The 14,156-nt window shown below is 48.4% G+C and overlaps 1 protein-coding gene across 13 annotated transcripts in view; it reads right to left on the reverse strand.

Moving 5' to 3' along the window:
• Positions 1 to 14,156, reverse strand: part of ncoa2 (nuclear receptor coactivator 2) — a 53,944-nt gene that overhangs the window by 29,962 nt on the left and 9,826 nt on the right. For 5 of the 13 annotated variants that reach the window (XR_012929394.1, XM_076050491.1, XM_076050490.1 and 2 more), the window contains exons 2-4: positions 11,456 to 11,541; positions 2,476 to 2,583; positions 1,898 to 2,070 (exon numbers count right to left, since the gene is read on the reverse strand). Coding sequence is in view for 12 of the 13 variants with exons in the window: in XM_076050491.1 (XP_075906606.1) it covers positions 1,898 to 2,070; positions 2,476 to 2,564 (262 nt within the window). In the remaining variant the exon portion in view is untranslated. Of the gene's footprint in view, positions 1 to 1,897; positions 2,071 to 2,475; positions 2,584 to 7,909; positions 7,955 to 11,455; positions 11,542 to 12,020; positions 12,154 to 14,156 lie in introns of all 13 variants that reach the window. The other 8 variants (XM_076050496.1, XM_076050495.1, XM_076050498.1 and 5 more) reach the window with 6 other exon arrangements.

The raw sequence follows: 14,156 nt of genomic DNA on the forward strand, positions 1-14,156 counted from the left end.
GCAGTAAGAGATTTTACGAGAATTGCGGCTTGTGCGCTTCACACCTTTTATTTTGCGAAAAGCTGTAAAGGAAACGGAGCTATTTCATGACCTACAATCAATATTTCTTCAAGTTCGGCGGGCCGGGTTAAAAAGCTTAACTGTCCACATATGGCCCCCGGGCCGTAGTTTGCCTATGCCTGGTCTAGCCCCTCGCTGGCTCCCCCGTTATGCTCCAGACACACAGAGCTGCGGCGAGAGGTATAAAGGAACCGGCTGATTATTTACTGTATAAGAGCTTCATTTGGTAATGAAGCCTTCGACTGCTCTCCCATCCAGGCTGAGGTCTGCAGAAAAAAACAAGGACTTGTTTCGGTTTTTTTCCTCCCCTCCCCCGCCCCCCTTTTAGTGTGTCTGATGCTGTACGAACACTACCAGGCCTACAGAGGCAGGCGAGGTGCGTCAGTCTGGTGCAGCGTGTCTTTTTTTATAAAAATAGTAAGGGACAGTGTGTGTGTGTGTGAGAGAGAGAGAGAGAGAGATATCTGAGTCTCATGCTCAGCATTGCATAACGCTTAGATCTGTGAGTCATAAAACAGGGTGACATCATCAGCCCGTCTTATTCATGTATAGTGGCGAGTGAGCCGTTCCCCTGTCCGCCCGTCGCTCACATGCTTTTTGTCAGGTGAGCCGACGCTGACACACACACACACACACACACGCACGCACATGCATACAGCTTTGGATTCGCTATAATATTGTGACAAGGTCAAAGTGTCTCATCCCAGCGCAGTGCCGCACGGAGGTGAAGTTGTCACGCTGGCTCGCCAGTGGATCTCCATGGACGGGACACTTAGCCCACAAAGCCAAAAAGCGGGGGAAAGCCGGGCCGCTGAGAGACACGTCTGCTTGAAAACATTTGACGGAGGGACTTTTGCACAATCTGTGACCCGAAATATGAATTTTTGGGAAACTTTTTCTCCTTAGGGAAAAAAAACCAACAGACCACACAACACAGTACATTGACACTACGCTGGCCAGCACAACCCCGGAGGCGGGAGCCCGGCGTGCGTTAACCCGGCGCGCGGAATGCGACAGATACACAAGCCACGCACGGCTACGACTGCGACTGCGACTGCGACTGCGACTATGACTGCGACTGGTTTCGTGTGACACAATGAGAGGAGGACGGCAGCTGCGGCGGCGAGAACATTATCTCAACTGCGCGCCATCAATTACCGTGCGCGCCTGCAGATTCCAAAACCCAAATATTTATGCAACCGCTTTTAATGCTTCCGTCAACAGGCCGCCGCCTGCGAGACTCGTGCGCTTCGAAACCACAACATCCTGAGAGCGCTCAAAGAAAATCTGCCAAATAGAAGAAATAGAAGTTGTTTTTTCATAATGTAGTCAGATTGACATCCGTTAGCACCTATTTATTCGGGTTAGGTGAGCAGGACTATGATTAATATAATATACTGTCAAACACAGAATATAAAGACAGCTGACACGGTGCACTTAGAGCAAAAAAACATTACGTGGCTGCGTTCAGACTGCAGGCGAATCTGATTCAAATCAGATTCCTTCTCAAATCAGATTTTTAGGGCTGACTGTCCACACCGTTTATAGCGAGCGTCCAAATAGGTTGTGGCTCTGTTCAGACTGGTGTTTTCTACTTCTTCTGTCTGCTCCATGACGTTACAGCTGGTCTGGTCTGGCGCATTGGGTCTGGAGTGACGTCACGGACAGGCCAAACCGATGGGATGTGGTTGGAGCTGTTCATACTGAGACGCATCTGGCTAAATGAGATGTGAAACTACATCCCGAAGGTGGTTTCAATCTGTTTTGCAAAAATCGGGTTTCATGTCATTTGTGATTGCGCACTGCTTCTGAGGCAAAAAAAAAAACGAAACTGTACCTTGCTCCTTTATCTGCCTGATCTGCTTCACAGTTTCCTTCAGGATTGCACATTTGTCAGGTTTGACATTGAAGTTGTCAATGTCGTTGAAGTTGGCGAAGATCAGCTCGGCGAGCTCCTCGATGTACTTGTTCTCGTGCTCGCGGTTCCGCTTCTCGTTGCTCCGCTTCGGACTGCGGGGACGTGAAAAAAAACAAAACTTTAAGTAACGGCAACAGAGGAAGACAATTCGCGGAGGGAAAAAAAACCAAAAAAACCCCACAAAAGCGATTCACAGAAGTCAGAAAACACTCGGGCTGGATGGGGAGCAACCAAATGAAAGTAAAGTGCGTGCCAGCGTCATCTTCGCTTTGCTCGTCTGCAAATAAATTATGCAGATTCATGGTACAGATGACACGGAGCCCCGGAGTTAGTGAGCACAACTGCAACATACAGCCACTTCTGTGACGTGTACCCCGAGTGGCTCAGTTAATATTCCAACATTGTCCCAGTTGTGCAGGGTGGATGCATTTGTTGTGTGTTTGTTTCAGAGACGAGGGCTTAAAAAAATTAAAAAATAAATAAAAATAAAATCTTACCTTGGTCCTAAAAGTTCTGTCGAACATTCTTTGCGTTTTCGTGACTCTGCCCTGGCAGGGTCAGCCGAGTTCTCGCCGACGCCACTCATCCTCAATGCATATCAGCGCCTGTGGACATGGGATGGAGAAGGAACTTTAAAAAAAATAAAAATTAACACAACTGGACACTTCAGATCAAATGTTAAAATGAGATGGAAAAAAAACCCAAATCGAACGCATCAAATGAACCAATAAAATAACATCACGCACTTGCGGCTGCATGTGAAACCAAGTGATATGTACAGACGACCAGTGCGGGCATATGCCACACAGCACTGGCACCACATAACCAGTGGACACGCGTACACTCCGATTCGACACTGCAAGCAAAGGTTGATCCACTGCAGGGGAAATAAGTGCAAAAAAAAAAGAAAAAAGAAAAAATGGAGCGGCGAAGGAGATTCAATCATTTCCCTGCGACGGTGCCGCTCTCCCCGGAGAGGCTGGAAATGAGAACGCGGCGCTTTGCCCACGGCGCCGGGCTGCGCAGCGCTCAAACACGTATGAAGAAGTTGGGGGTGGGGGGCGGGCGGTGGGGGATGGTGGAGGGGAGACGATGTAAAAATCCACCGGTTACACCGCACCGAGCTCAGCCAGCTTGCGACGGAACGACAGCGTGCGGAAGCCACATCAGTGGCAGCAGCAGCTCGGCCCATAAACGCCACTTAAGAGTAAATGTAAAGTCTGAGGGCCCCCCCGCCAAAACTCCCCCACCCCCCCGCTTTTTGTTTGCTCTTTTGAGAACTGAGCAAGAATTTATGTTGCGACCGCTTCCTGCTCCTCCTAAGTGACAGGTTGGCTGAGGGCTGTTTCTGTTAACATCCACCCCCCCCCCACACTCCGCCGTCCCAGGGCTTCGCAGGCATGCCAGATGAAATGCCGTTTGCATTATGGCCAGGAGTTTACGTTGCACCGCCCCACCCCAACCCGCCGACTAAACACTTGAAAGCCTTTGGAGGGGAAAAAAAGGTTTATTCCTCCAGTCTGCAGATGTTGCAACACACACACACACACACACACACACACACACACACACACACACACACACACACACACACACACACACACACCTTTTAATCTCCACTTTATTCAATAAGGGTCTATGATCAAAAGCTTGAACAAGTGCATTGTGTAACATGTTATGAAGCTTGAAATGCTTCAAGGAAATCCATGCATATTCATGCATCCGGTTTTCATTCATTTGTCCCCTTATGGAGATTCACTCTGGCCAGAAATAAAGTTTTGAATGAAAACTGATTATAAAATAATCAAGTGGATGCAGAAAATCACGAGGCTTTCTCCCCAACATAAGGTTGGCCGCTATACTGCGACATCCTTGAATGCCAACCACGCCATAACCATAGAAACAGCCCGTTGCTCAGCTGTTAGACAGGACACGGGAGAGAGGACGCGGCGGCGGCGGCAGCACATTGTGGGGAGCAAAAGCATAGCTAAACAGAAGCAGGCTCACTTCAAAAAAAAAAGAAAAGAAAAGAAAAGAAGAGAAGAAAAAAAGCTGCAGCTAGTGACCATGCAAACTCGAGCGTGGCTCTGTCCTGATCCACAGTGACCTACTTTAGTCTAATGGTAGGGTCTGTGCTTCAATGGAATAAGTCAAAGCGCTGCAGATTGGCCAGAGAGAGAGAGAGAGAGAGGCAGAGGAGAGTCTGAAGGGTGGAAAAAAAAGGAAAAGAAAGAAAAGCATTTCCACCATTGTGTGAAGTATGGTCTGTAAGGTGCATGCACAGATAAATGAGCACAAGCGGCCGAGAGTTATTGCGTTATTTTGGTGTTTCAAAAAAGAAAGAAAAAGAAATTGCCTTCGTCAACAAGTGCAGCGCGTGGAATTAAAAAACAACAACAACAACAAAAAAAACGGGGACTGCGTTTTTTCGGCGATGGCAACGGTGGCACTCTCGCTCCCTATTGGACCGTCCCGGGCTTTTCTAAGTTACTATGGCGACACCGGGCCTGATTGGCCGCGCTTGTTCCAGCGCCTCCCCCACCTTGATTGGTCACCGCCGCCGCCTCGTCTCCTTGAAGGTGGCGGTAATGACCGGTCGCCGTTGGTAGAGACTGACCGCGAGCCCGAGACACGTCTCAATGACGGCGACGCAGACAGCCGGCCAGCAGAGAGGCTTTTCTTCTTTTTTTTTTTTTAATAAAATAAATAAATAAATAAATATATATATATATATATATATATATATATGGTGCTGTTACGCACAGGCAGAACAGTAAGGGAATTCTAACCAAGGCAGCGGTGGTGAAGTGGGTGGGTGGGTCGGTGTGAGGGCGCTGAGCTCAGGGCGTATGCCCAGCCTTTCTATGTCGTAACTGGGTCAGGGTGACACATCGCCGCGGTTTCGGCACAGGACTTTAGCCTAAAAGCCGCATGGGCCCATCTCCGCCGCGCCGAGTCATCCGCCGCCGCCAGGCAGCCAGGTAGGAGTCAGGCGGCGATGTGGGAGATAGCATAATCCCGGAGATTACCATCCCTACTCTTTGTCCGTTTTAGTTTTGAGTGAGTTTCCAAGTCAAGCAAGCAGCGACGCCAACCTGCATCCAGTACGACGCCAAAGAAATGAAATATCGATTACGATCATTACGGTCATTACGATTTTATCTTAAGTTTCTACTTTATCTTCCTCTGAAGTTTTCACTTTATTCCCAAATAAGGGAACTTCGTCTTTGTTTATGAAGAACCTGCTCCCATTTTTTCAAGTGAAGTTTGGTGAAAGTGAGGTTCTCACTTCATTAATCCCAAGGGATTCATCTTGGTTTGCTCAACAGAGCTGTAAATGTTTTCACTTTAAGAAACCCAAGGAGGATTTGCAGGATATTTCAGTTGCACTTCATTCCCAATAGCGACATTTGTTTGCTATTTTTCTTTTAAAGTAAAGATAAAATATTTGAACTAATTTATTCCATTGTGTTTTGTAGTTTTAACAAAAGAAAAATAATCAAAAACCAAAATTGAAAATCGGGATTTTATTTTTGTCCAGAAAAAGTATTAGAAAAAAGACAAACCCCAACACCCCAAATGAAGGACTAACCAGCGGAAAATAACTAACGAGGTGAACTGCGTTGAAAGGGTGACAACTTGTGGTTCACCGGCAGAGCTGACAAAGACGGAGCCGCTGGTCGCCTCGCAAACCAGTCGGGTGTGTTTGAATAACGGCGGGCAAGCGCGAGGCGAGGGCCGAGCCCATTGTGCAACGGGCCCACTGGCATGTTTTCCGAGGAATGTTCCAAATTTGCATTAGTCAAGCTGTCAAGCGGCATTAGGCTGCTTAGGCGTGTAGGTCGGCGTGTGCGGCATCCGCTGCCGCGCGTCAAATCGCAAAAGGGCCGATGGAGCAGTGAGGTTACTGCTCGTGGATTTATTCACCAGGCTGGACCGTCTAGACAGGTCGGAGCGCCGACGGCCAAATCAGAAGTCGGGAACAAAGATGCGCTCAGTGGCCGATGACGGCAGCCACAGATGTGTTTAATAAAAAAAAAAATGTCAGAGGATTTTTGGACAAACGTCTTGTCGATCTGGAAGTGCGAAGCCGAGTTTTGATTTTTACGAGCACGCGCGGTCTTGCAAAAGTCATTTTCGGAGCTCGCATATCCCCTGAAACCTGAGCGCGGTAAACATCTTCGGCAGGGACTCCTCCTCCTCCTCTCGTTCCCGTCTCACGATAATTGTATATGCGAGAGACCTGCGTGTGTCATTGCTGGTTTGCATCCAGGAGACTTATAAATGGTATGAATAAAAGACAGACAGCGGGCAAACACTTTTCATATCTGATGCCCGTCGAGCTGCCGCCGTGACACAGATTAAATTTTAATACCCTGTAACGCAAGATATTTTAATTTACTGCAGCTCAAACAACTAAAACACGAAGAACAGAACATTCACGTCAGGCCAGAAGTTTGAGAGAAAGAAAGAGAGAGAGAAAAAAAAAAAAATCAATCGACTTTGAAAGCACTTGTGGGAGGGTGATCATAGGTGTGTGTGTGTGTCACTGCTTATGTCTTGGGTGTCACTGGAGCAGACTCTCCAGAACGGAGCTGGAGCCGACCAGTCTGGCCAAGAAGGAATGCAGAGACAACAAAGGATCACTGCTGCTGCTGCCGCTGTGGCGGTGATGATGACTTTTCCTCCAGTCAAACTCAGCTGGTGCAACCTGAACGGGACAAACACGTCGTCGCCCAACAGATGCAAAAAGGCAAACTCGGTCAACCTCCAGGACGGCCGAGCAGAAGAAACCGTGCATCTCGGAGTCGGGGAAACGCGCAAACGAAGGGGGCGAGGGGTCAACGTCATTTCGAGCGGCTGCGTTTGAACCTGTTACTTAGCGAGATTTTCTTTTCGCTCGATGATCGGTGCAACGCTGCGACTCCGTCTTCCATTAATTATCACTTCCGAAATTGACTGCTTTTCGGAAACCCTTTGTCTTCTTTTCGAGAGAGAGAAAAAAAAAAAGAGTAGAAAAAAACCCTGAATCATCCATTCCAGTCATAGCATAATGGGGGCAGAAGAGGAGGGGAGGCATTTGCCACTACTGTGCCGTTCCTGTAATCATGTGGGTTAGGCAGGGCTTTGATTATAAAGACACGCCCAGTGCCTCTGAAGCCCCGAGGGGGGTGGAGGAGAGACAGACAGAGACAGACAGAGAGAGAGAGAGATGGGCATGACTGTGCATTAACCTCCATCAAAAGCTACTGAAGGAGCGTTTGAAGTCCTCGGCGCTGTAATAACGGGAGGCCCCGCCTCCGGGCTCTGAAAACGGTGTCTCGCCGCTGTGCCACCGCGTCCTCGTGCACAGCGGGGACGGTCGAGGAGGCAAAATCAAGAAGCTAAAGAGAGCGAGAGGAAGAGCCAGCCATGGACGTATTGAACTGGATACTGGACTGGCAATATGGCCGATTTTTCCCAGTGGCCACTCGAGGTACTGTAGCAAAAGAAATCCCATGGGCCCAAAAAGCATTTTCCCCATAGACCGCAATACAAAAATAAACGCCTTTAAAACGGCTGATGAGACGACTGTGACCTGAAACTCTGAAACAGACATGTAAGTGACATTCTCCAGAATCGTTCTGATTGGCCAAATTGATCATGTGAGTCACAGAGGCATGATGGGAAGTGACACTACTGCGCATTGCTCTATGGGCCCATTAATGTGGAAGTCAAAAACTTTTTTTTCCATATGCGCTGGGTGAGCAACTACACTGAAATCAATGGGGGCCGCCAATTAGGACTCTGAGGAGCCCGGAGTCAACACACACAGAGAAACATTAAAAACCATGTTGGGATGGTAGGGATTCAAAAACAAACCACTGATTCACTGGAGAAAAAAAAAAAAGAGAGGTTAAAGGGGGGAATAGATATTTCAACACAACGCACCTTGGGTGGTGGAACGCAGCGGATTCGCGAGTCCGCTGCTGACGGCTGTCGTTACCCCGAACCAGATGTTTCCGACGCCGGGCGGCGGCCAAAAGAGAGCGAGAGAGAGTAAACCGATGGGGAGGGACGCGCTGACAGGTTGAAAGGGATTAATGGCCAACGTGAAAGCGACACCTCGCGAATCTTGCGCGGACATCGGGGCCACAGCCCCGAGCGGCGGGGGGGGGGGGGGGGGGGGGGTGTTCTGGACATACAAATGGACGGACGGCGAGGGAGAAGGTGAAAAAAAATGCGAGCGCAGAATGAGTAACATACTGAAGATAAGAAGGTAAATGTCGGGGGCGGTAATGTAGATATATGTACAAATATGTAGGCCACGAACCTTTTTTCATCGAGTACGGTTGACTGAGTGTATTGTGTTGTGTTCAACCAACCACGGCTTATTTTTCCCTCTTTCTCCGTACGTCATTTCCCCGTGGATTCATTTAAAAGCCGCAGCATTGCAAATGCTCGCGCTCGTCACCCGGCCGCGGCCGAGCGATAGGAACGCATCTGCTCAAACGTTTTGTTGCAGACCCCCCCCCCCCGATTCCGGCGGCCTCAAACGTCCCCCCGGGAAAAACTCCAAAACCGGACTTGGCCGCACGAGAACCCACGTGGACGAAAACAACGCGATACAAATGAATAGCCCGACATTCAGGATTCGACTCAATCCTCGGGTTTGGTTCATTACTCACACAATGAGTGTCAGTAACTTCACCAGGCAGTGTTTTTTTTTTTTTAACTGTCAGGGCTTGTCGGTCTAAATTGCCACTTCGCCTCATCGTTGGTCTTTGCTCTGCTGCTGCTGCTGCTGCAGCGTTGAGGTCGGCCACGCGCGTCTCTTCCAGGGAGCTCCGCTGGAGAGCCTCTCCACTCCACAATCCCTGCAAGGTATAATGGCTCTTAAGTGCCAGAGTGCAACCCCCACCCCTCCCCCACTCTCCCTCCCTCCTCCTCCTTTCCCCATTTACTGAAAGCTGATCACGCTCATGAATCTTTAACGCTGGCAGTCACTTCAGGATGTCACAGGACAGGAAGGTAGAGGAGGTGGAGGAGGGGGGAGGTTCTCCTTGATGAGAGCGGCACGCACGGAGAGCGTTTGCGCGATTAGAGACACGCACGGGCAAAGTCGCAGCTAAAGGGGGAGGTGGCGGGGAACAAAAAGCGCCTTGGATCCGGAGGCGCCGCGCTCGTCTCGAAACGCCGGCAAGGAGACCTGAACGTTATTGCGTAACAGAGACACGTGAAGTGCAGTCGATCTCCATCAGAATCACTCGCCTCTTCATTATGCGGATCGGGCGGCTGCGGCTCCAGGTGGATCAGAGGAAGAGCCGGCGAGCAGCTGCAGCAGGCGGCGGCGGCGGCGCACCGGCGGTGCATTTGCGGCACAAAAACGAATCCTAAAAATAGATTATTTTTTCACTTTGTCTCTGCTGATCATCAAAACACACTTTAATGTCTCCGTCAGGGGTGTGATGGTTGGTGCGAGCTGCGTTTGTTGCGGCTGTTTGTGCCTTTGGATGCAGCGGTAAATACTAGGGATGTTAACAGTTAATCGATTATCGATCAACTGTCGATTAAGAATTTAATTGATTAAATTAAATTAGTCGCAATTAATTGAACATTTCTCACACAGGTAGTTGCCATTATAACAGTGTAGTGGCAGGAAAGAGCCATTCACCTGTAGATATTCCTGTAGATACTGTGATGGTCATAATATACCATCGTTTTTATACCAATGTTTAGGGTGTTTTAACTGTTCTCTAATGTAAAACTTGGTCACGTTGGACCCTCAACATTATTTAAGGGTTAAACAACGCGTTCCTTACACATTTTTCATTGTGAAATTTAGGTTCTCAGGAAGAATCGCAGCTTATCAATTAATCGTTAATCGAAAAATAAGGTCAATCAACTAACGATGAATGAATTAATCGATAATTTGCATCCCAAGTTAATACATTTCTTTACTAAAAGGGAGAGAAAAAAACGACAGCAGCTGTCAGTCAGATCATTCAGTCACATGGAGAGGTGTGGAAACGTCGTGACCGGTCACGTGATCTCTGCTGCTTATACCACCGCCTGCGTGATTGTCCAACTGTAGGCATTTACACTGCGAATTGTGCAAGTTGCATATGACTCATTCGTGTTGTGTGTGTGTGTGTGTGTGTGTGTGTGTGTGTGTGTGTGTGTGTGTGTGTGTGTGCGTTCGTGAGAGCTGCGCGCCTGCAGTTCGTCCGAGAAGAGAAGTCCAATCGAAAGACAGCCTGGCAAACGCAACATCAAGTGGCTTCTCTCTCTGGTCAGCGTTACCACGACAGGAGGGAAACATCAGGGAAGCGGAGAGGCGAGGTGAAAGAAGCCCGCTCAGCTGTTCCCGCGCGCCTCTCTACCTGCTCATCCCCCGGTGGCGGCCGCGAGCGCCACGACGATCGGATGAAGGTAAATTAATAGCGTCGGCTGCGGCGACAGCTATGTCGAGTCGCCGCAGACGGTCGCGAAAACAAACAGGGCCGTGATGGATCGACGGCTAAGCCTTCCCAAATCTCAGCCTCACCTGCTGCATTTGGTCCGTGTTGGCTCCGCCGTGCCGAGCCCACAATAGAAGTTCAGCGTGACCACGCGCAGTTTGCCGTACATTCCCGTACGTGAAACAATAAGGCGCCTGCTCAAAGTTCAGCGTCCAGTCTGCTGCTCTTGGGAGTTCCCAAGTGGCCGGTTCTCATGGCCAATTTCTCAGCTTCTGCTTCAGGTGCAGTTGGGAAAGGACAGCTATTTTAGTTAAAGACCATTAGAGGTGCAAAAATTCTTGTAGCCAAGGCACAACGTTTCAGGAAAACTTTAAAATGAGGTCAAAAGAGCAGCTGGCAAGACGTTAATCCTGAAAGACGCCGGCCAGCCAACTCTGTAGAGTAACTATCCTTGAAGAAAAATTGGTTTCAAGAGTGTAGATTTTTTTTTCTCCCCCCCTACTCTCCACAGAAAGACAGATGAAAAGTGAAGACCGATGGGACCGTTGGAGCCTCAGAATGGGAAGCGACAGCTGTACAGGGGCTCAACTGGGAATATGAGGAGAAAGTAAGGCGTGCAAGACAGCGAGGCATCCGCCTCACGGTGATATCTCCGACACGTCAGCGAGACTCTAAAAATAATACGGAAAAGCTGGATTCTCACACGTGGATGGGTCAAAATAAATAAATAAATTGCTGCAGCGGTGGGAAAAATATCTGTGAGATTTTCACATCCACACTTCCATCAATCACTTCAGGAACAGTGAATTACACCGAATACGTGCCGGGAAAAAAACAGCAAGCTAGCCAAGCGAGCGAAACAGATGCCGCGACATTAATGCCGAAATCCAAATGAGGAAATAAATAAATCAAAAAAAAAAAAAAAAAAGACGCGGCGAGCCTGCAGTCGTTTTACGGTTGGAGCGCAGAGTTCATTTTGTCACATTTGCGCGGCGTCGCTGCCAAGCCTGGAGCCGGCTGCGGAGGCGATCCTCACCTTGGTTTCAGTCCAGAGGGTCCCTCAGGCCATTGCCGCGAGACGGTAACGCGAGGAAACCTTTATGCATCCTTCACTTCTCCCTGCTGGAGAGAAATGACAGCAAAAAATTAGGAGAGCTGTGTCTTCTGTTTCTTTTTTTCTATTACTTAAAAAAGGGGGGGTTTGGCGTGAGGCCGGACAGCAGACTGGTTGCATGAGAGGTTGGCGTGAAACGTCTGTTGCCGAGCAGAAACGAAATAAGGCGTTCTGAGAAAATACAGTAGAGGCGCATTAGCATTTGAATATGTTTAAATATAGAATGGACGGAGCATTGGTGGATGTAAATGCCTACAGCTCAGCTTTCAGAGAAAGAAGAAAGCAAAAAAAAAAAAAAAAAAAAAAAAAGTCATTCCTTGTGTGTCAAAGAATCCCCACTGAGCAAGTCAAACATGGAAAATTGAATCTCTGAAACTATTTTTTTCCGGCGAGATAAACTCAAGAATTGAAAAGTTGGTTTCACTTTTCTTGGTGCTTGAAGAAATAAAGAATTTCATTTTAAGTTTGGTCGTCCACCTCAGCTGACCTCTCATTGGGTGGCAGCTTCTTCCTGAGCTCAGGGTCACAGGGGTCTCCTGGAGAACATCCCAGGAGTTTTTACAGACGTATCGATATGGAGGTATATCGCAAAAGTGTCGTCACTCTTATTTGTCGAAAAACTGTAATGGAAACGCAGCTACAGTTCGGTTAGCTGCAGGGCAAACACGGGGAATTCCTGAAGGCCGAAAGAAGAAAAAAAAAAAAGAGAGAGAGAAACGGGCTTCTGTGTGTGTGAAATTTCCTTAAGAGCCGACACCTCCGGTAAAGCCGGCAAAGGACTTTCATATTCCACCGTCTCAAAGGCAAATGAATCTGATAAGCGGGACACGCGCGGCGGGGCTCTGGGCGACCGTGCCACCGGGATGTCGAACTCCACCGGGTGTTGGGGAAGAAAGGAAACGGGAAACCTCGACGCAGACCTCCTGCATTCCGGCTTGGAGGTGACACCTGCGGTGAAACGTCAAAAGAGGCCGGTCGCTGACAGCCAGCGGCGTTCAGTTCAGCATCTCCGCGTCACAATGAAAGCCAAATTATCCCGGCCGTCGCCGACAGTTTGCATCGAGTTAGCGCGGGGCTGCGAGTGAAGCGGCTGCGGGGGGGTGGGGACGAGGGGCAGTGGGGGAGATCTTTTTTGTCTATTTCCTTGGGGATCTCAAAGCCTATTACATGCCGAAACAAGGGGTGTCTTTTTAATCATGCCACACACTCAATTAGACCAGAGTGAAGATTCAATATTAATTCATGCTCCCATCTGGATAATTAGGAAATATGACGGGCGGCTGTAGTGGAGGGGGAGGGGCAGGGAGGTCTGGGGTTGCTCGCTAAAAGGAAAGGTATTTGCTCCTCGTGCGCCGTGTTTAGGCTGCCGGGGGGAAGTGGTGGGTGGGTGGGTGGGAGGTTACAAGGCGGCCTGTTTCCTGCTAGCCTCGGTGATTTATCCCAGATATGTGCCAAGTGAGCCGGCCCGAGTGACGGCGGAATGCACGCGCACACACGCAACCTCACGTGCTGACATAACTCCGGAGCGAGCCGGTTCCCGGTTTGAACCCTGCGCGAGTTCTTTGGGTTTGTTCGCCGCGAGAGAGAGACAGAGGAGCAGCCGTGACTTAAGTGAAATCAATAAAGAGAGAAAAAAAAAAGAAAAAAAGGCGTGCAACTCGAAACAGTCTAAATACCTCTGCCGGTTCGTTTTGATCCGAATTAGATACGAACCTGCTCATCAAATCTGCCTGACACACTTTCATTTCGCTATTGACTCTTATCTCGCTCGCGAAACACAGCGGCTCGAGGCTCTTTTTTTTTTCTTTTTCTTTTTTTTTCCACGGCCCTCCTCTTCTTTTTCCTCTCTCCCCCCCCTTCGGCTGCGTGGCTCTCTCGCCTCTCACCCTCTGGTGGAATTTCCTCTACGCTTCTAATGCCGTCACATGCTCGGGGTCGGCCCATGATCTGCGAACTGGCTAGTGCGAGTGTGAACTCGGCAATGCAGCAGCGTAATGCTTCAAAAACACACATACACGACAAGACAAAAGTTTGGACACGCCCACTCATGCAATTTTTTTTTTCCTTCACAAATTTCTACACTGCAGATAGATACCGAAGACGTCAAATATATGGGCAAGATATACAACTCTAATAAATAACACCATGTTAACAAGTGCTTTTTATGAAAGGTGGCTATTTTGAAGAATTTAAATATAAAACATGCTTGAGTCATTTTACACTTGTATTGCTTCCCACATAATTCCATGTGTGTTCATACATAGTTTTGATGCCTTCAGTAAGAAACTGCAATGTCAATAGTCATGCGAATGAAAAAAGACATTCAATTCATTGGGTGCGTTCAAACTTTTCACTGGTAGTGTAAGCATATTAGGGATGTTCACAATCAATCGTATGAGGAATTTAATCAATTCAATTCAATTAGTCGCAATTAACTGCACATTTTTCATTTCTTTTCATAACATTCAGTAAAATTAGGTAAGCATTTAAAATGAATGAACTTAATAGCAGTTTTAAATGAGTTGGCAAGAGCAGAAGGAAGTGGTTGATCTGTGCCGCTCGCAGACACCTAAGTCCATTCCTGTCAATCTTGCTCACATGAACTAGTGCAGGGGACACATGC

The sequence above is a fragment of the Nelusetta ayraudi genome, unplaced genomic scaffold (assembly GCF_046127955.1).
Source record: "Nelusetta ayraudi isolate G7.1 ecotype Tasmania unplaced genomic scaffold, CSIRO-AGI_Nayr_v1 ptg000127l, whole genome shotgun sequence".
NCBI classification, from domain to species: Eukaryota; Metazoa; Chordata; class Actinopteri; order Tetraodontiformes; family Monacanthidae; genus Nelusetta; species Nelusetta ayraudi.